Genomic DNA, 22,508 nt, shown 5'->3' on the forward strand with positions numbered 1-22,508 from the left:
CAAATGATGTTTGCTAACATCCAAGGGAAGGTCCTTGCTTTTTAACACAGCTTTCCGGCAATATGTTTTGAAGCTTTTGGATCTATCATGTAAACTTCTCAACAGAAGGAAATGCCAAAATCCTTTTGACTCAAGCCTATATTTTAGTCCTAATTTATACATACTGCATTTCTGATGCACCAGGATAGGCTGGGAGCTGCCTCCCATGCCACGGAAGCTGCTTGGCCCCAACCCAGCTCGTCCTAGCCCTCCCGTCCATCCTCCCTCCCCCAGCCCTGACGCATGCATGGCACGAATAATGCAGGATTGCTACAACCCTATATGAGTTATTAGTGGTATATTTTCAGTGGAATGCAAATTATTTGGATGCGACTCCCATTAATACTGATGGCTGTAATGTGGCTAAATCTTGGCTAATGCACTGCTAAATTTATTCAAAGAAGTCTGCAGAATTGCAGAAAGCATTGAAAGAATTGAATTCACAATTCACAGCTGGAAGTGGTGGCTTGAAAAAAAATGCAGGGAGCAACAGACCCCCGCCCTGTCTTGGCTGGGGCTTTAAAGTATTATCATAATATTAATGCTTCTTATTATGATTAAATATTTATATTCTGGTGTATTTTGCAATTAAGTAGGAGGAGAAATGTCACAGAATGATGAAGTATTTGGGGGGGCTCTGGCAGTACCATGGCCCTGCTCTAAAGCAAATAACCTTTAAGAAGTAAAATACAAGCAGCGAGGACATTGCTACGAATCTCTGGAGATCTGACAACTCACCTTCCTAATGAGATTTTCATAAACGCTGTGAAGTTTAATTGCGTTCTTTCCAAGGACATAACAAGACTTCCTGTGGATTTTTAAAAACCGTTAGTTGAATTAATACCCTACAGCCTGATATGAACATTGAGATTTATTGGCAATATTGATTGCAGAGGATAAAAAAAACATGCTACCTCACTTCCCTAGAAGATGCAGTTAGTCTTTATCTGGTCTGGTGGCAGTCTGAAAAGCGAGTTCTGACAGCTGAACAGAATCCTATAGGAAAATGGGGCACAGCAGAGTTGCCCTAAGCTCATGTGTCAGGAGTCCATATAAAATGCAAAAGTGACTACCGTTGAGTCGCTTTTGAAGTTAATTCCAGTTGTGACCAGTTAACTCCAGTTAGGGGATATAAACATGGTTATTATGCGTCTCAAAGGTAACTGGAAAAGAGGCAGAGGTCCTGCAGGGTAACTCAAAGAGCAGTATTGCTTGAGGAACAGTCTGAGGCTGTGGTTTATTGCTTTGGTGGTTGCTAAAATCGGATGTCAGTCACCACCCAAAGGGGGGAAACTTAAGCTTTTTATAAAGTGTGTATGTAGTTGGTTTTATGTGTACACACTGCTTTTGGAGTGAAATGTGCTTACAGGAATACATTTGTACTGCTGCTTGCTTTAATCATTGGAAACTTTGTCCCTTTTCCCCCTGCCTCCTCATTCCCTGTTCCCTGAGATGAGAAACATTTTAAAAACAGTTGGAGAAAGCTTTTAAAAACAACTGCAGGGACCATTCCCGCACTGGTTCAGACAAATGAACCAGATGTGACAGGATTCTTCAGTCTCTCTTAACTGCTTATTCAAGATAATTTTTTCTTGCAAAATAGGAAATACATATAAATTGGGAAGCAGCTTTTCTCTCATCTGATCACTTCTCTCATTTTTTAGAGCAGCTCTGCATGTATTCTGTTTGTTTCTACTAAAGAATTAGCTTGCTAAGGAATAAAGCATTGATGTATAGAGTGGTTTTTATTAAAGTAATTCTAGCAGACTCCAGATATATACAAATGCTGATATCCATGATGTTCAAATAGGGGTTCCTTGTTGTGTTTTCTAGTATACAAGTTCTCATTGCAGTACAGCGGCCGTGTGTTGAAATCAGGGTCCTTTTGGTCCCAAAATATTAAACAGATGTACACATTTTTTTTTTTTAAATGTGAATGTTTTTCCCTCTGGCTTATGAAATATTTCCTTGTACTTTTATTAACTTGTCTTAGCAAAACTCGAAACAAATACCAGCTGAATGTACAGATTCAGATCTTTCCATCTTTTCATTTGGTGTGTGGAACTGACAGAGTATGTCAACCTAGGTCTTTACTAGTCAGAGATCCACTTCGCTCTTCTTTTTCAGGAGTCCTCAGAAATGGGAAGCCCCTCCAACTGCCATGCATCTCCACACATTATGACTTCTGTGCGACCAGACTTGTATTTCAGGAGGGCTGAACTTGCCAAGTCCTCTTCTGTGTGTACCTTACTACTTGCTTCAGTGTAACGTGTGGTGTTCCTATACTAACAGTTCTTCCAAAAGGAAGTAATAAAGTATGGCAATGTGTAGGTGCACCCAGTGGTCCCTATATTGCTGCTACCAGCGGTGGTCCCCGAGGTTCTCATGTAGGCAAGACTAACCAGGTCCTACCACGTTAAGAATCCACACTAGAACCCTGATGGTTGAGAAGCAGAGAAAAGGGATAGAGCAGATGGTCTCCATGCAGTGTTTCTCCACCCATGGGTGGCAAACCAAAAGTGGGTTGCAAGAATATATGAAAGGTTTGTGAACAAACTTTAAAAATGGATTCTCCTTTGAAGGAGAAAAACATGGGAAACCCAGTGCTTTGCCCTTGCAGGGTGGCAGGGTTCCAGCCCGTAAGGGGCTGCTTGGGGCCCCCCACACACCTACCCCTGCCCCACACACTGGGAGGCTGGGGGTGTGGGGCAGTGGGTTGGAAGTAAGGGGCACTCTGTTGGGACTGGCCATTGATGTTTATTAATGGGTCCTTGTACAAAAAAGGTTAAGAACCACTGGTCTACAGCGGTGGTTTGAAAAAAAATGTATATGCATTGCAGGATTAACTTTGCTAGTTGTCTGGAAATCGTAGTGCTTTCCCAACCCTTTCCATCATGGTGATCCTGTGTGGTCAGGAGCTAATATGTTATGGTTGTCAAGAGAGTACATGCTTGCTATGAAAGCTGGTTAAGAAATATTTGGCCTGTGTTAAATGTTATATAGTTTGCAATGGTAAATGGAAGACATTTGACTCTTTGACATTATTTCATGGAAGGTGGGTCAGCTGCATGTTTGAAAGTTCACACATCCTCTTGAGTAGGCTTTCAAGCAGAAAGATATGGGGAACAAGTTCAGGCACAGCATCTGTTTCAGAAGCAGTCACCAAACCATTGGTTTGATTTCCCAGAGGATGGTTTCAAAGCAAGATCACAGTAAGCTCTTGGGACTGGATCAGGGGAAACTCTCATGTAGATGAACAGTGCCATTGATCAGTAGCTGAGAAACCAGTTTTCAGTAAGCTAAAATGTTGCTGGGGCTGTAGAATATCTTCTTGAGCAGTTCATTTTCAAACTCAAAAGTTTGTTCTGCAATCTGACCTGAATACTCTACTCCTTTTTAAAGGGTGGGCAGTTTGTCTTCCCAGCTGCAGTATACCTGCAGCTTAATTCTTTTGCAATTACGAAAGGCCCCTGCTGTTTCCTAAGTTTAAAGAAATGTTTAATTAAAATCCTGTTAAACCACGTGCCCCTTTTTGTGAAAATACTTCTTTTTTGCTACATTCGTTTCGCAGGGAATATCTTAAAAAAAAAAAAAAAAAAGAAGAAGTTAAATGTAGCTTTGCATACCTGATTCTAAAACAAGGGGCAGATTCTGGTGACTGTCTTTGAAGTTTGAGAGATTTTTAGTCTAGAGTTTTGTTTGCACTTTCCAAATATTCCATAAAGCTATGTATGTGTATTTATTAGGGCTGTGCGAAGCTTTGATCCCTGACTCAATTCAGCCCAATTCAGTAGCCGAATCTCCGAATCTGAATCAAATGAGAGGACCCTTTAAACTCTGAATTGAATCGGAACCCTCCAAATCGATTCGGAACGATTCAGAAAGATTTGGAGATTTGGACGTAGACACAGCTTTAAACGTTTTTTCTACATACATCTAGGTAGCAGCCACGGCTCATGAATGCTGCGATGCTGGGGCACATGAAGTGTCCCACAGGAGCACGGGGGGCTCCCCAGCATGCTCGGCAGCACACCCAGAAGTGGACCAGAAGCACTTCAGGGTCCGCTGGGGAGCACTCTGGGGACCCCCCTCACCCGTGCGCTCCCGGCTCGGTGACTGGTGCCTGTTAGGTCTGGTGCGGGGGGCACCTGGGGTCCCCCCACAGCTCATCGCTGGGGTGGCGGAGCGGGGAGTTCCAGCATGCTCCCTGGCAGATCCGGAAGTGGGCTGGAAGTACTTCTGGTCCACTTCCAGGTTCACTGCCGAGCACGTGGAGTACACCCCGCACTCCTGTGGGACTTTCCATCCGGCGCAGCATTCACAAGCCGCGCCCGGTGCCTTGAGGTATGTAGAAAAAACACTTAAAGCTGTGTCTATGGCCGAATTGCTGATTCTCCGAATCGGCATCAAATCTTCAGATTCGGATTCAGCCGAATCGAATCAGGGATAGTGATCCGAATCAACTAATTGAATCACTGTCCCTGATTTGGGCTGAATCTGAATTGAATAGGGCCCACTTCTCACACCCCTAGTATTTATACATGTAATTGTAAATTTTGCCAAAGATCTGATGTGTGTGTTCATATTCCAGCTCTACATATGCATATTCTGTTGGTTTCCAGTTTTTTTGTGGTGTCGGTGGGAATTGTGCTTTTTATTTCATGTTCAAGGAATGATACCTTTGAAAACAAAAAGCAAAACCAAAGGCTCTGAATTATTCTTCCTCTTCTGTACCTGACCCTCTTAATGATTAGAAAAATGTTTGGTAAATTCTGTGTAGTAGCAGGCCTTGTAGCACTAACAGCAAGCTGCTGGTTAGCTCTGACCATATTCATTTTAGTGCTAACCGTTTTTGGAGGTTTTATTCTTTTTGTATTTGAGACTTATACTAGAATCTAGCAGAACAACAAAAGGCAGATCACTTTTTATTCCTGAAACTGCCTGCATTGAAAACCTACATTTCATACATTATAAAATTGTAGTTAAGTGCATATTTATTTATAATTTCATTGTTTCATGAATTAAAGGCAAAAATGAACAGTCCAATTAAGAATGCAGAACTGATGGTTGGATTCTAAACATATTGGATGACAAAATCCTCTCAGCTATAAACACTAAAGCAAGGAGAAAAAATATAAGAGTAACTTAGTCCCATGTTTAATATACCACTACAAGCCAAAAAACTCTGATTCGGCTATTGACTTGTTTTTTAGCCATAGGCAAGTTGGTCAGTCTCCTTCAGCCTTCTTGCCTGCAAAATGGAAATTGCTTTTGATTGTTGAGGGATCTAGTCAGGAGAGGTTTGTCTTACTAGAGAGTTTTTGTCTTATTTGGACAGATATTATTTTGTCTTATTGGAGAGTTTTATCTTATTTGGTGGCTAGAGACAGCATTTTGGAGCGCCTATACATGTGCTCCGGGGCTGGGTGGGGGCCTCTTGGGAGCTGCTTTAATTAAAGCGCCTGCGGCATCTGGTGTATCCTGTGTCCTGTGTTTCAAAATGTGGGCAGGAGCACTTTAGCTAAAGCTCATTTGACAAGCTTTAGTTAAAGCATCCCCACAGCCATTTCAAAATGCGGGATGCTGAATGCACAAGACGCTGCAGCATTCTGATTAGAAAGATTAATAGAGTCTGCTCCAATGCGTCCTAATCGGAACGTGTTGGAGCATGTGTAAAAATGCCCATAGGTCCTGAACCCACCAACTGGCTCCCCAGTTCTGAGGGCAAAGATCTTGGGACTTTCAGACTCATTTCTGAGCAGCAATGAAGCCAGGATTTCCTTGGCTGAGCAACACTAACAGTGATACCGTCCCCATGGACCATTTGGATTGCTGCAACCATGAAGCCTCTCTAGAAAGCAAAACTGCAGTGCTTTACTTGGAAGACTTGGTTTCTAGAGCCATGTGAATAATGACTCCTTTAATTTGGTAGCCAACCTGAAAATGCACAAGTCACCCCTAAATGGCAGCAAGAAGTAGTGAGGTGTGGTTCTCAGTCTTACATATTGCAACAGAAGTTCTGCTGGCCACTTTGCAGGAAGGCATTGTCAGTCAGACTTTCATGGCATCCTCTCCTCTACTGAAAGGATGATGATAGGAACATTTGGGGGGGGGGGGGGGGGGGTCTTAAACTGAGAACTATGACGATCCCAGTGGCTCATAGATACAGGCCTTCAGCAGAAGTGGTGTAGAGTATAATGAAGTCTGCTCTGCACATTACACTTGTACCAATTAAAGACAATTTGTTTTACAAACTGCTGCAGTTAAATCACTGCAGTTGCTTCCTTATGTTTGTTTGTGCTTTCTGTTTATCTTGTTTAAATGGATTCTGACATGAGACAGATTTTCCTTTTTTTTTCCCCAGCAAAATCAAGAAAAAAACAACTATTCATGATGAGTCCAATGAGAGATTTCATTTTAGTTGAATTTTTAAACAACACGTATTCCCTCTGACTTCCTGTGCCTGAAGAAGGATGCTTGTGCCCAAAGGCTTGTAAAGAACAATTTTTTCAACTATTCAGTTGGTCTAGTAAAAGATAAGGCATTTACCCAAATAACCTTGTTTGCTTAGGAAAATACTGAAATATAACAGTGCAGTATTTTTCCTGTCTTTAAAGTCAGAACTGTTTTGGGGGGGAGGGGTTCTTCCTCAAAACTGCACTGTTCAGCAAGTTTTACTATTGGCTGAAAAAAAAAATTAACCCAGATCAAGAAGTGTCACTACAGCATGATGTCCTGGTCTGTCTTCTATACTGAAGAACTGTCGTGTATGGGATGTTTTCTGTTAGCTGTTAATATATAGCTTCCAAGTGTAAAGCGGGGGAAAAACTGAAACATTCACTGCAAGCATGGGATGCAAACTTAGGACCTTCATGTAAAACTGTTAAGGCAAGCAATTATTTCATTTCCCCCATCCTCCTCAACTTTGGGCATCCTAGTCTGGGTTTTCCCTTCTTTAAAGACTTGGGATGGAAAAACCATTTGCTGTTTTACACAGCATAGCACTGTAAACGCTGATCATTAGTATAAATGATCTTTATTGTCTGATTTATCATGTGCACTGGGCGTGTCCACATGTGCATTAATGCACTTTTCCTAATGCATATTAAATTTAGTATCTCCAATGTGAGGCACTAAATTAATGTGCATTAGGCTGCCATAATATGCAATAGCGCAAACGCATGCTTTTTAGGTGACACTTCATATGCGGTAGCCTGTTTTACTGTGCATTAGTGTAATAGCATTTTTTTTTTTTTTACACAACACTTTAATGCACAGTAAAATAGGCTACTGTGCATTAAAGCGCACGTGTAGATGCGCCCACTGTGATCTTCGCTGCTTCTTCTGCTGCTAGTATTAGCAGAGTCCTTGTTGATGTATATTCTCAACTCAGTAGTTTCTCATCTTGAGAGCTTTTAATTAAGTTCAGAGTCACCTTCTTTCACAAGGCTCTAAGGTTGTTCCCTGTAGAGGTCACAGTCTGTCCCTTATTAATATTTAGGGTAATTATGATCTGGGACTCCAGCATGAAGGAAGTAGCCAAAAAAATCCCTAAATTCAGTTCCTGGCTCAGGAAGTGTTTTGCTGTCCTTTTGCTTAGTTCAGTCAGATTATCCCTCTGATTTGGGTGCTTAACTTTTGAGTGCTCAATTTAAGACGCTTGTGTCTGACCTTTCCGACTCCTTCACCCCTCCTTAGTAATGATTTCATCTTAGTACCTTGGTTTGATTCTTCTCTAAAACTGCAGTTACATAGTACTTACCTACCTCTGTAGACCTGGTTGTAAGGCTTTCAGCTTTTCAAGTTTGCTGAATGAAAGATGACCTATAATTGCAAATGTTGATGCCCTAGTTGGAGTTACCTGCACCTCTGACCTATCTGTGGCCTTTTCAAGGGCACTTCACATTTAAGTTCCGTCTGGTGAGAGGTTTCTCCACGCACAAAGAGGATCGCATGACCTAAATTGGATTATATACTGATTTCATCAAATTAATAGGTCTTTCTTGGGTAGACGAGATCTAGTCCGTGCTGATTTCCACCTGCCTCTACCTCTCCCCCCATCCTTCCTTCACTATAGGTCAGTGTTGTATTTTTGGACTATAGGCCTACATCCCTCTACAGAGCTCAGATATCTGATTTATAATGTGTTTCTTTAAATCCATCCTTATGTTCTGCAAACTGTACAGAATTCATCTGCTTGATGAAATGAGAGCTAGACTTTCAGAATGACAAGTTTCTCCATTTTGGAAATCCTGAGATATTGCATTGAGCTAACTAAAACCTCAGGACATTTTTTCTTTCCTTTTAAAGGCTGACTTTATAAATCAAATACAGTCTTTATTTATTTATTTTTTTTATTTTTTTACTTGTGCCAGTGTCTCTGTAATAGCATCTCAAGATGTCTTACCTTGCCTAGGATATACTAACAGACAGGATTGTTTTACATCCTTTCCATAAGAGTAACATATTGATAGGCATCTGTAATAGCCCACTGATAACTCTTGTTTACAGCTGCATGGCTTTTACTCTTGTCTGAATAATCATTAATAGATCTGTACTTGCCTCAAACTGGCTTCTCTTTTCCTTTTCCTAATAACTATGTTACTTAAAGTAGCAATTTAATTTTTGAATCAAATAACAGCCTGTTACTTTTGCATTCTGAAATACTGGTTTTGTGTTTATTTACTTTGACAATAGGATTTTTATTCACTGAGAGGGCTTTTTAAAATGTAATGACTAGATTAAACTAGTGTTGAGTTCTTTCAGGAGCCTGGGCTAATACGTATTTATATATGGAGCTCAAGAAAAAAACTTATTTTCATACATACCGAAAGTTGAAAATCTTTTTCCTTCATGTAATTTGAACATTTGTCCTTTTCTGCCACTCAGGAATGTATTAAGTAGTCAGCTGTCATTTTGAACAGCCTAGTTTCATAGTTTCATACGTGTTGGGGGCTGGAGTTGGAGTGCAGGATGTATTTGGTTAAATTTACAAAGTTACAGGATGTATTTGATTAAAACCGAGAATTTGTGCTGCTTTTCATTAGTGATATCAGGAATGAGTTATGGTCGGCTTCTGCAGTAAAGATTGCTATCTGTATTTCACTTACTCTGTCAAAAGTATGACTTCTGGCTGCATAGTAGAAGATGCCAGGAACTCAGCATGCCTTGGTGTATGTAGACTTTACCTTCAGAGTTAGAAGACCCAAAAGTTTGCACATATTAGGCCAGTAGCCATTTTTTTTAAGTGATGCTGGCAAGATATTAGTAAATCCTTTACCTCTTATGAATGCCACTTTAAAACTGGAGATGGAGAATTAAAAATGGAGTGCACTTTTCAGGATCTTTCTCTTCGCTTCCAGAATTTTGCTCAGACTTGACAGTGTCATTGGATAGTCTCTTGACACTTTTTCGTTCTCATGCAGAACAGTGCTGCAATGTTTGTTTAAACACTTCTACCCTGATATTTGTGTTTCTAAAAGCTTTTCTGTTTCCATTTTAATTACAAGCATTGACAGAGGGTTTCTGTAAGGGTTGCTCCAATAAAACAAGTCAGTAGTATCCATGTTGGCTTTAGAAATAAACATTTTCCTAGTGTTTGTCTTTTTTAATGATTCAGTTTTTATTTTACTTCTCCGTTTCTTGCCGTTAGTAATTCATTCCATTATAACAATTAAATAGACCCGAATGCAAATAATCTTTGAGGTAAAACCACAAAAAACTAGTGCTTTTGCCTTCTGACTCAGTTCCATCACTGGTTGGGGGAAAGTCCCTGTGGTGCTAGTGGCATTGACATATGACTTCAGTTATATAATGGAATACTGGCCACGCAGAGCAGATTTGAAGGATTACTTTGCATTATGCTCCTAAAACGATGCTTCTGAGCTTCATATGACAAAGCAGAAAGAAAACAGTCAGAACTTGGTTACAAATATTTAATATTTTTTTGTTCCCTTTAAATATTTGAAGCTGCTTAGCTTCTAGATAATTATGCAAATGAGTTGCAGTTAGTGCTACTGAGTGACTTGTTGGGTTTTTTTGTTCTCTTTTCCAGAAAGTCAGTGTCTAGGTCTATATACAGGGTGTTTATAAAGTCCTTGTACAACTTTAAACTTCAAAAACTTTGGTTTTTGAATGATAGAAGCAAACTGATAGAAGCAAACTGATAGAAGCAAACTGAATGGCGATTGAAAGCATAATTCATTATTTTTTTAGCATAGTGTAAGCTATGCATAGGATAAGGATCACAAATGCAATTCATGAAATCATTCAACAGCAACTGGAAAATGCTTTCTAGGAGTTGGACAATCAGATTGAATGATGTATCAGGAAAGATGGCAGTTATGTCGAAGTCTAGAAACTTGAGCTGTATTGTGCTAAAACTTAATGAATTATGCTCTCGGTCACTGTTTACAGTTTGCTTCTATCATGTATACATCCAAAGTTATTAAAGCTTAAAGTTGCACAAGGATGTTATAAACTGCGTGTGTGTGTATAAAGGCAAAAGTCAGTGTGTGTGTGTGTGTGTAATACACACACACACACACACAATGACTTTTGCCTTTCTTTTGTCATAATTGCAACAATTTTTATCTCTAAATTCATCTTTGTCCTGCTCTCTCAATCCAGCCAGAATTTTTTTTTTAATGTAACCACTTGTAAGGCTCCTTTATGGGCTGAACAGAAAAGTATAGAGTGTACAAGAACTAAATTCCCATCAGTAAACCACTCTAGAATTATCCAGCTTATATTTTTATGGAAAGTCATTACTGTATTTGGTACAGCGGGGTCTTAAAATCTACCAGCCATTGCCCCGGATGACATTTGAAACTACGTCATATTGTAAAATTTAAAATTACTTTGCTCCTCTCGCAGCTTGAGAAATGACTGGAATAAGCCATTATACACAATGGTTCAAAAGAAAATGGGAATTGTGCCTGCTTATGCTAGGTCTAAATTTGGCACTATGTCTTTTCCCATTACATCACCCTACACAAATATCTCTGTGTATGCTGAGATTTATCTTTTTAGAAGCAGCCCATAGTTTTTTCTCCCTACAGCCTCCTGAACTTTGAAGAATGAGGGTTGGGTGGAGAGGGTGGGTTTTTAACAAAAAGATCAAAGCAGCTTTGGGTGACCCCAGAAGAAGATCTAATAATTCACTAGCTAACTCGGGCTTTGTTCCATTGGGAAGTGAGCAGTGACTTCTCTGACATTCACTTAAAACATTTTTTGTGCTTGGGGAATAACAAGTTCTGTCCTGCAGCGCTCTGTTTCTGTAATTCATACGTGCCATCACGACTGGAATGTTGTTAGCGTCTAACCAGCACTTCTCAAGCATTCTTCTGCCAGAGCATTAACGATTGCCAGAGTATTGTCAGGAACTCGAGAAACCATGCCTCATACGTCATTTTTTCTTATTTTTGTAACACTGTTTCTTTGTAGTTAGAGCGTTTTCTAAGCATATTGTACGCTTGTCTAAATTAGCCACTTTGGGCTTAAATGCCATAAAAGATTTTTGACCCTAGAAACAGGGTTTGCTTCTGTAGTATCTGCAAGCCAAAAAGACTTGCGTTCGCTTACGATGCAATTACCTAGGAAAGGCAAAGGATTGGATCCTGTTTAGTCACGTGTAAATTAGAGGTTGATGATAGGGTGACTGCCTTTTTAGAAATGGAAAGGTGGGACGCAAGCCCACCTCCCCCTCAGTGGCATGGTTGGAGCAGAGCTGAGCCGAGTCCATGGAGGGCGGGGGAGGATGTGGGCTGCGGGCTCAGGGCTCCCCATCCTGCTACCCTCCCCCCAGGAGCCCTGTGCCACCATGGCAAGGTGCCCCCTCCCTGCCCAGCAGCGGCAGGGGGCACATCTCTTCACCATTGCCCCTGCTGCTGCTGGGTCAGCAGAAGGCACCTTGCCATGGTGGCATGGCCAGCACATGGCACCTGGCGGCAGAAGCATCAAGCTTGTCTGCCTTCCCATGCCAGGTCCTGCCCAGTGGGCCACGGACGCCTCTGGGAGAGGGCAGCAGTGTGCAGAGCACTGATCCTGCAGCAGTCAGCCCCCACTCTGTGCACAAGTCTTGGGGGGCATGTGCCCCTCCATGACCCACTCCCCAGGAGTGTGTGTAGTGGCAAGGAGCTAGCCCCACTGCTGCCCTCTGGACAAGCCGCACATGGCTCTATCCCGCTCCCTGGCTGGCCCAGGCAGCCACGCATTCCTGGGCCGGGCCCCAAGCATCATGCACAGTCTCAGCTGGGCAGCGCCCACAGTCAGCCTGCAAAGGAAACCTACCATTTCCCATGCTTTTCTGCAGGGAACAGAAAACCAGGATCCACGCATGACATTACAAATTCAGGACAAATGCTGAGTCCAAGAGTCATGTAGCCCGGGACTGGGACTTGATGTTCCCATTCCAGGATGTCCCACCCAGCTAGGGACAGGTTGTCACACTAGTTGATACAATGGTGACATAGCTAGCTGTCTTCCAGTCTTTTCTTTTTCCTTTGGTATTGTGGTCAAATAGAAGGGTCAGAACTCTGTTACTGCATCTCCCACGTTCTTTGATTTCTACTGCAGGTGTTAGTACGCTCTAAGTTGCTTTTTAGCAAGGTGCAGGCTATAGGGAATCCTTCATTTAGATTTTGTGTACTCCTGAAGTCAAACAGAATTTGCTGAAGTCAAACAGTTTGGAGTACTCAATGACTGACCAGCATTATTTTTTTGTAAAGTTGGACAAATACAGAAAAGTAACTGAAAACTTCCATTTTAAAAGCCCCGCAAAAGTTCATCTTTTCTTCTCCCTCTGTCAGCAGCATTTTACCTTAATTTTAAAGATCAGAGCTCTTTTTCATATTTATTTTATGCATTTAACAGTGCTTTGCTTATGGCCAGGTAGTTTTTCCACTTGTTTAACCTGCAAAACATCTTAGCAGAGGGGAGAGGTATTTTTAAAATAAGAACTTGGGATTTAAAAAATGCAGAAATTGACAGAACTGAAGTAGGTGTAAAACTATAAAAATAATCTAGATTTTAGGTTGATCTTTTTAAAATATCAAGTATACATGGGCATTCATGAGTTGAGGCTGAAATCTCTGCAGTATCTAGGCACAAAAGAAAAGTTGAGAAGCGAGCTAGCCACAATGGATGCCAACAAAGTTAATTTTACCATAGGTGGACCCAAGGCATGAGTTAAGGCAGAATAACAGTTGCTTGCCAAGACCTCTTTGATTTTGTTAAATTGATTAATTGTTGGGGGAAGCAAAATTGGAATTTATTCATTGCCTCCTTTTTTGTTTAGTTTAATAAATCTACTGAAAATCTTTCATATCTGTAAAATTAGCAGTCTTTGAAATCTTTTATGGATACTTTGTATGCCCTTTTGGAGTAGAAGGATAAACCGGTGTAAGTGATTGGAAACCATTTCAAATCTGCAGAGACAAGACAACCTGAGCAGGGTGTGGGGCCCAGGGCAAATCAGCCTGGCTGTGGCCCTGCCCCCGGATGCGAGGAAGCCCGTTGCTTATTGTTTCAGTCTACGCAGTTTAGACTAACCTGTGAAGATTAAATTGATTCAACCTTGGGCTTTTTGACTGTCTGTATTTAGGCTTAAAGACTTACTGGTTTAGATTGGCAGGAGCTTTTGTAGGCAACCAACCCACTTTGTTAGATGGTATGAACCACCTTTTGGAGGAGATGCACAATGTGTGTATTTTGATGATAAAACAGAATGGGGAGAACATCTTAAATTTTGTAGCCATCCTTATATCTTTGAAATTATATTGCAAGGTCCAAAGAGCACAGGTGTTTTATCACACTGTTTATTGTATGAACTTGTGAAACTTGTTTTATTTTGAGGGTCCCTCTCCCACCCCCGAACTCCTGGAGAGACCCAGGAAGACTTTAGGACTCTGCAAACCCAGTTTCCCCCTTTAATGCTGTCATTTTTTTCCTTCCAGTTACCAAAATGTCCACAGATGGTGGTTTTGGCGCAGCTGGCAGTAGCGATGCTCAGCAGAGTCTTCAGTCTTTCTGGCCTCGGGTTATGGAGGAGATACGAAATCTAACAGTGGTAAGAAAGTCTCAGAAAACTTTCAGAAACTTTCTAGTACAGGAGGAGTTACAGCATTTTTCATAGCACTGAAGTTGTGAGTATCTGGTCACCTGCTGCATTTGGGTATGTACCAAGAGATCCCATTGAAGACCACCACAGTGATTGTGCAGGAGTATATCAAGGTGAATCATGGTTTCATGCACCTTTATACAATAACTTCAAATGTTAGAGCTTTGGCCTATAAAGTTTGGTCAACAATTATTTCAAATACCTAGATTTGTCAAAATATTAAGCCCAGCTGAAGCAAATTTCACAGTTCAGCGAGACATCATAGTTATCCATGATAAGCGTATTGCGATTTTAAACTCAAATCTGTTAGAAGGGAGACAGTGTTTGATGGAAAGACTTTTTAGTGTACTGAGAGATGCTGTTGGTTTCCTAAAGGGCATTAGAAATATTTAAAAACCTTTGGGAGAAGTGGGAGTGAGAAGATTTTGGAATAATGTAGGTAAGTACAATTATTGTCAGGTACTGGCTGACCCTTAGATCAACTGATGGTCAGGAGATTGGAATATATTGCATAACATAATACATAGCATGTTCCTCACTACTCTTGTTGTATTCCATAATATATCATATGCAGGTCAAAAGTGCTTCCAGATTTTTGCTGGAAAGCTGACACTTTCTAACTGTACACAGTATTGAAATGTTTCCCAGATTTGAAAAAAAGCTGTGGCAAAAGATGGATTTTTATTTTCTCTTTCCAGAATAGGGTTTACACTATGTCATGACTTGGTATATTCATATATACGTTTTTATACCGTTTCAAGTTTTATGAGCAGCAGCATTTAAATCAGATTTTAGTACCAATGCTCAAGGTTTGGGGGTTTTTTTTCCTTCCCCCTACTGCACTAGCTTTTCATCACTTGATAATACCACTTTTAAAACAGCTTGTAACAGAGACTCTGCTTTCTCTTAGTTCTCTTATGCATTTAATGAAATAAAGTGAGAAAAATTACATTTTTGCAACTTCATTATTTAGAATCTAAACGCACACACACCACTTTTAGGTTATTTAAAGTTGTGAGCTCATTATTAACCTCTTGTTCAGTACATTAATAACATCTAGATGTTTGTAGACTAATTTTTTCCCTTGCATTTTTAAGGACCTATTATAATTGATATCTAAGCCATGGTATCAAAGATAAAGGTATCTCGGAGCCTAATGACCTACACAATTGTCTGTGTATGAACTAGACGAATTTACTTTGGTACGTAATCTATTAATGTTAGTTTTAAGATCAAAATTGCACCCTGAGAATCTCTCATATCTACTGTTTTGAAGAGTGTAGTATACCCAGTTTAAGGTCTAATTTTTGATGTATTTGAAGCTTTGCAAATGAGTGCATTGTTTAAAAAAACACAGTGCTACCTTTTGTCATGCACTCAAATCATTTAAAGCTAAGTGTAATTTTGACACACACACTTTAAAAATTTGCTTGTAGATGGAATGAGAAGCTGAAATTTCAGTCCAGATTTTTTCTTTAAAATGTAAGTGGAGGAGAAAAGGGGTCTGTAACAGAAATGCCTCTTTTTAAAGAGTCTGATGCTTCTATTGTAGCATTATAATAGTCTGTCTTGTCCTAGAAGTGCAGCTTTTTTTTCATTGCACTTCACATGAGAGGAAGGCTTGATTTAAAGATGGGTGTTTAAAATGAAGAAACCTGTTTTGATAAAGTAGTCCACAAAGATAAAGCTTTAATCATATACACACCAACTCAATTCAAGAAGCAGATTTAGAAATGTTTATGCATAAAGCAGAAATAATTACTTTGTACCTTTAGTATATTGAGCTTGTATGTGCAAGAGCTGTAGCTTGCCTTCATCTCTGTGTGGTAAGGCTTTATCCTACAGTTTATCCAGTATGGCAATTGAATTTTTAACACTGCTGTCATGTGAATCTGTTTATTGCATTGCAAGGTAGCAAAATGTTGCATACCAAATTGTATCCCTTCTGCCTGAATGAAAATTTTAATGAGGACAGTGCAGGCGAGGGGGACAAGGCTGGTGGGGAGGGACAATTACTAACTGGTCCTGCACCTTATCAGGCACAGACATTACTGTATGTCTTGTCATAAAGCCAATACACAGTGTGCTACCGTATATGTGTACCTGAGCAAATTGAGATTTCATTTATATGTATTGTGTAGCTGGGGTCAAAGTAGTCATCTGAGGTACAAACTGTTCTGGTTGCCTGCTGTTTGAGAGGATCTTTAATTTCTCTTCTTGTGCTTTTGCAGCGTGCAGATTTTTAGCTATTATTAAAGGAAAATAGGAATACTATTTAAAAAAATCCTTGAGATTTCAGCCTCCCTTATTAAGCAAAGAAGAAAAATGGCATTATATTCGAGGACTAGTAGAAGGTCTGATGAAAGATGCATTATAGCTCCAGAATTAGAGGCCTGGTGAAAACACTAAGACCTATTTTGGAAAAAAGCAAAGATGAGGAATTGTTAGCTAAAGTTTATTTAGCTGGGTAGCAGCCAGACAGCATGCCTACTTCCCTTACACCAAAATTAATGCAAAAGATGAGCAGATATCAAAGAGCTCTACTACTTGTTTGTAGGTATAAAATTTTCCCTGCAAGTATATCTTCAATTTCAAATATTTTTCACATATTTTATAGAAGCTACAGAGCAGATGCACTGCTAAGAGCTCGTGCAGAGGACCCACATATCTTCCCAGAAGTTAACACTAATTGGCAACATTCTCAACGTCAAAAAATGTGAACACTCATATTAGCTCCTCAATTGAGGGGATTTGCCTATAAATTCCTACAATCACTCTTTTAAAAAATAAATTCTGTTTTGATCTGTCTTCTAGTTTTCAGCCTGCCACCTCTCCCTCCTTGTGTTGTGTGTGGGTGAATACTAGTAGAAAATTCTGTTTAAAGGCATACCAGTGGCAGATTTGTGGCCCTTTGTTGCCCTTGTAGGCAGCCCCGTATCATTCTGGTCCCTAATAATCACCTGATATACTCCAGCAGCTTCCCCTTAGCCTTAGGTAGGGGCCAAGGAAGATCCCTTAACCTTCATTAAGTTTCCTCTCCCTGTGCTCTGAAAGGTGTGAGGTGCTGTGCTGCATTGCACCTTTCATGGGGCTCTTCCCGTGCCCTACAGACAATCCAGGCTGCTACTTACAGCTCAACATCCTTTAGCTGCTGAAAGGTGAAACTGCAGGCAGCTCAATCAGTTCCTGAGCTTTTTCTGTGGTTTGTAAGCACCTTGCAAAATAAGCCCTAATTTGTGATGTGAAACAATAATATCACAAGCATTATGTCCACTGTATTAGCATTTCCTTCCAATCCAGCAGAACAGAGGCAGTCCTTTGTAAATGAAAATGCCTCCTGCTGCCCTGCTAGTAGAACCAGATGTACCCTCTCCTGTCTCAGTGGAAGATGGCAAATTTTTCTTCTCTTTACTAAGAACATTTGCACTGACATTTCTTTCCAGGGAAACATGTTTCCTTTTATTATGCCTAGCAGGGTTTTTTTCCCCCCCCCTTAGCTTTCATCTGGAAGGGAGAAAGCATTCTGCAAAGCACTTTGTGACAAGGGATGGTGCATCCCCTCCTCTGATGTGTAGATACTGAATGCTTATCAGTGTTTAAAGGCTTCAGGAGAAACATTTTTTTCTGAGCAGGGAAAAGGGACACGGGGAGGTGTTGGGGGAAAGGGGGTTACATTAGAAATGAAGTACGGCTAATCCCTTTAGCATTGGAGGTTTGTCTCTGGACATAAACCCTAACAGGACATTCTTGGTCCTCTTTCTGCAGGAATGGGTATAATTGCCTTCTTATTGCTTTCCTATAGGCTGCGTATATGCCGGATGTTCAACAGGGCATGGCAATTGGACCAGTTGCCAGTGGCCTGCTTCCCCCTCCAGACCATGACCTTTGTCTGTGAGCCAGCCAGCCACTTCACTGGTAAAAAAAAAAACGGGCAGCCCATTTGTAAATGGTTTTTATGCCACGTTGCCATCTGCTTCATGCCGAAACTGGCAGCTGGCCACAAGTTCAAGTAAAGGGAAGAAAACTCTTGGCCCCATGCTGGCAGCCAATGCTTGTTTTTCTCATCTTCTGCATCTTCTTTCTCCTGGTCCTTTTGGTGAATTTGTTCAACACTTTCTGGTTGTCTAAAGTATCCCAAATGAATGCACTTTCTGTGAACAAGAATCGGCCTAAAATGCAGTGTTTGGAAACGGCACTGGTATACAGTCACCTTCTGGAATTTGGAAAGGGATTCGGAGCAAGATAAATAGGTACGTACCAGCATCTGCCTGAGACACTGCTGACTGTATAACAGTGAGAAAGGCAGCGAAAAGTGGATGAAAGGAAGAGCACAATATGCTGAATAGTGGTTACTATACCTTGGACAAGAATAAAAATGACCACCTCTTAGAGGGAATTGTTTGTGAGCTGATTCTGATTCTTTGTAGTTCCACTTCTGTGCTACCTTTACTTTGAATTATGTGTTGTTTGAGATTTAATAAATCATATTCCTGTTGTTCTCCACAGAAAGACTTCAGAGTACAGGAGCTCCCACTGGCTCGTATTAAGAAGATTATGAAACTGGATGAAGATGTGAAGGTAAGTTCTTGCTTTCTCCTTTACATTGTGAAACAAAACATGCAGTTACAAACACTTTAAATGAGCAGCATAGCTTTCAATCCCTGGAGTACAACATTTAATTAAAAAACATTATTGAACAAGTCTGTTTGAAAACTTAAAGAATTAAAATGCAGCATCAGCTAGTATAGAACAATTAAGCTGATGTCGGTATGAAAGGCCTCCTGTGGAAACTGGAGTGTGTTTTTTGAGAAGTGCTCTAAAATTGTGTTTAAATATTTATCTTTCAAAATAAAGTAGCTGTTTAATACAAACCTGTCTACGTACTTTACATGGCAAGCTCCCTTGTCTGTTAGTATCAGAGTGCTTAACAAATGTCAACAAATTGATCTGTAAAACACCCTGCGAGGAATGTAACAGCGCATGGGGAGCAGAGACATGGAATGCGACTTGGCAGAGGTTAAACTGGGAGGTATGATAGCTTCTGAACTGAATCCCAAATTCCTTGCCGTAACCTATAGACCAGCCTTCCTCACAACACGTAAGAGATGATTATTTCTTTCCACATAGAAAAAAATGCTCAGAATGCACTAGATGTCAAACTCATTTTGCCACGGGCCAGATCTGAACCCACCTCCAGTGGTGGGATGAACAGCAGTGGTGGGGTAAGGGTGTCAGGGAGCTGCTAGGATTAATGTAGCTGTTGCTTACAATACCACTTCTGAAAGATATCCCAGGTTTCAGCTGTGGGTCCAGGCCTCAAATTCTCAGCCTTTCCAGGAGCTCTGTGAACTGGATCACATGGCTCTGAGGGCCGGATCTGGCCTGGGTGTTTGACACTCTTGCCCTAGACGCATGGACAGCTCCAAAACCACCAGCATGGAGGCTAACATTGTTAATTTTGCTACATACTTGATGAATTTCACAGTGCTCATCAAATTAAATTGGATGACATTTTTTATTATTCACCTAGACTGTAAAGCCTGGGCAAAAACATGTAATGTTTTGAAAATAGACTTCCTGATGCTTTTCAGTTGCGAGTCCCATCCATCCGTGTGTCCTGCCCAGGCATTTTTTGGAGTTTTCCTAGTTCTGCTAGTGTCCTGGTGTTGTCTGTCACTTTTCCAATCCTCTTTTTGTGTTTGTGGTTTTCATTTTTGCAAAACTAATGCAAACATATTGACATCTTCTTAAAAATGCCTGACAGTTAAAATGTTTCAATTATTAGCCTAAAACTTAAGCATGTTAAATGATTTAGGAAGGATGGTCTCTGACGTAAGTTTTAGGTCTGAAACTCTGAAATCTTTAAAAATGAAAAATCAATATTCAGCATGTGACAGGAGAATGCTGCAGTCTCCCATATGCGCAGGAAGTTATACGTAGAGCTGGTGAGTAAAAATGATGTTTCGTCTTGCATAATAGGAAAAACAAAATGACAGTAAATATTATGATCTTTTCTGATTAGACAGCTAGAGATCTTTTTGCTTTTACACTAGAGGTCTCTGAGATGCTAACTTCCAAGGACTAAATGACTTGCACTCTTCTAATGAATACCACCTGTAGGTTAAGAGAATCTTTAACATTTAAATAAGCTCCATAAAAAGGTGTGTTCTTTGTCCATCTGTACAAAGGAATCATTCTTTTCAGCTTTGAACCAGATTGAAACCAAACCTCTTGAGTCCCAGTTCACTGCCTTACCCAAATTAATGCCAAATCCAATATAATGAAGGTAAAAGCGAGATGGAAAACAAAAGATCAGTGGCTTTCATTTAGTAAGGAGGAGATTATCCTGGGAAATAAGTTTAATGCAAAGCTAGATAAAGTGAAGCAGAACCCTTTAATAGAAAGGGAATTTGAGCTGTATACAACTAAGAAAATGGAGCTCGGTGCGGGTTGCTGTGTTTTATGCTGCACTCATTAATATGAAAGTGACTTCCTAAATAAATACTGTTAATAGTCTCTAACTGTAAGGACCAGATTTTGAGAAAAGGCCTCAATGTAACCTCTGAATTTCTGCCATTCTCTTCATGTGCAGAATTTTTGCCGTGCAAAGCTGGTAGATGACTGACTACCCAGTTTTACATATACCAAATACCACTTGCAACTGCAAGTTAAGGGCTTTGTGAGCACAGTGTTCCGTGGCTTCTGAAACTTGGCCCCAAAATGTCAGTCATAACCAAAATTTCCACAATGCCTATTGTATTGTGCATGATAAATCGGTCTGAGGAAAGTGTGAACTCTGTTATGGATTTTCCATCAGAGTGAAAGAAGGAACCTATCAGTCTGTGACAAGAAGCCTGTCCACCATATGAATTATTTGTGGTGTTTCAATTCCAGTTGTGTTCTTGGAAGATTGAGACAGACTGAATAAAACTTTTTGTGTTGACATATAGTAATCCAGCAAGCTGAGCAATGAAACTGATGCTGCTTTATTAAATGCTCTTTCAAGGAGAATTGCAGCTGACCAGTCCTCCTATTCCTGTGCTAAGTTTGAAACTAGAAGCCCTTTGGATTTTCAGATCTTTCAGTGAGAAGCTCCGAATGTGGAAATCCCCTAAAACTTCCAGATTGCTGTGTTAGTCACACACAGACTATTTGTTAATACTACAAAACCTGGAATTCCAGGGTTTCTGTAGTACAGTAGCACACTTATTGATGAATGAATAAAATGTGTTTTTCTCATTGCAGATGATTAGTGCTGAAGCTCCTGTGCTGTTTGCCAAGGCTGCTCAAATATTCATAACAGAATTGACGTTACGGGCATGGATACACACTGAAGACAACAAACGCAGGACACTGCAGGTAATGGCAAAGCTAATCCTACTTGGTCTTGAGCTGCCATGCTTCTTTTCTGGCCCTTTACTTTCTAAATGTGCACCCACCTTTAATGGGTATATATTCATCTTTTTATAGTCTGATATTTATGGTGTATCAAGACCTCGTTATGCGTACAACCGCACTTCTTCAACTGTGCTTTCATTCTTGGGTTTCCTTTCTCTGCTTTTATAGCAGTTAGCTAGTAAATTGTGGTCTGTGTAGTTGTTTTGGAACCCCTCACTTCCTCAGTCTTCACCTGTATTCATATTCATAGATTGTAAGGCCAGAAGGGACCTTGGAAGATCATTGGGTCCAGCCTCCTGCATCAAGCAGGAATGCCCCCTGCACCGTGCAATGTAGATTGCATTCTTTCAGTAATGTGCCTAACACAAGCAAAGTTAGGATAATGCACAATCAGAGGGAATAGCAAAACTCTGTAAAGATAGAAACCTAAGAATTGTCCCACACAAAACTAAGCCAGAGGTCCCTCTAACATGTCCCTAGGGATAACCGGTGTTGTGTGCATTAATTATCATCACTCCAGGCCTCAAACCACAGATAATTGTGTGACACTGGAGCCATGCTGGATTCCTTGCTTCACTTTGACAGGCAAATTGCCACGATGGTAAAAAGTGGCATCTAGTTTCAAACCAAAACTTCCATTCTCTTGGAAGTGCATCTAGCCACTCTGATTCTGCCTTTCCATTGCTGCCAGGTTAGGCTAATGAAGCTTACTCTGCCTGAGCTTGAACATCTTCAGCAAATGAAGTCTCATGATTTACTAAATGCAAACAGCACTCTCTTAAGCAACAAGAGCCAGCACAAGAATTTCACACTAATGTATTTCAAAGTCCAGTAACTCCTTGTTTGTTTCAGAATCAGTTTAAAAATCCTGATCCTAATCTTTAAGGACCTGAGTTAATTGAGGCCTTGTTATCTTTAGGACTACCTCCCCCTCCACAGCAGCTGCCATTGC

General features: G+C 40.5%; 1 protein-coding gene across 7 annotated transcripts in view; it reads left to right on the plus strand.

The window, feature by feature from the left end:
* NFYC (nuclear transcription factor Y subunit gamma) overlaps positions 1–22,508 on the plus strand; it is a 49,472-nt gene that overhangs the window by 7,978 nt on the left and 18,986 nt on the right. The window contains exons 1-5 of one of the 7 annotated variants that reach the window (XM_025212848.1): positions 13,989–14,107; positions 15,256–15,360; positions 17,961–18,408; positions 18,665–18,736; positions 21,404–21,517. In XM_025212848.1, the coding sequence (XP_025068633.1) occupies positions 18,713–18,736; positions 21,404–21,517 (138 nt within the window). In that variant the 5' untranslated portion in view covers positions 13,989–14,107; positions 15,256–15,360; positions 17,961–18,408; positions 18,665–18,712. Of the gene's footprint in view, positions 1–6,403; positions 6,533–6,902; positions 6,928–13,988; positions 14,108–15,255; positions 15,361–17,960; positions 18,409–18,664; positions 18,737–21,403; positions 21,518–22,508 lie in introns of those variants that run through there. The other 6 variants (XM_025212845.1, XM_025212846.1, XM_025212847.1 and 3 more) reach the window with 6 other exon arrangements.

The sequence above is a fragment of the Alligator sinensis genome, unplaced genomic scaffold (genome assembly GCF_000455745.1).
Source record: "Alligator sinensis unplaced genomic scaffold, ASM45574v1 scaffold994_1, whole genome shotgun sequence".
NCBI classification, from domain to species: Eukaryota; Metazoa; Chordata; order Crocodylia; family Alligatoridae; genus Alligator; species Alligator sinensis.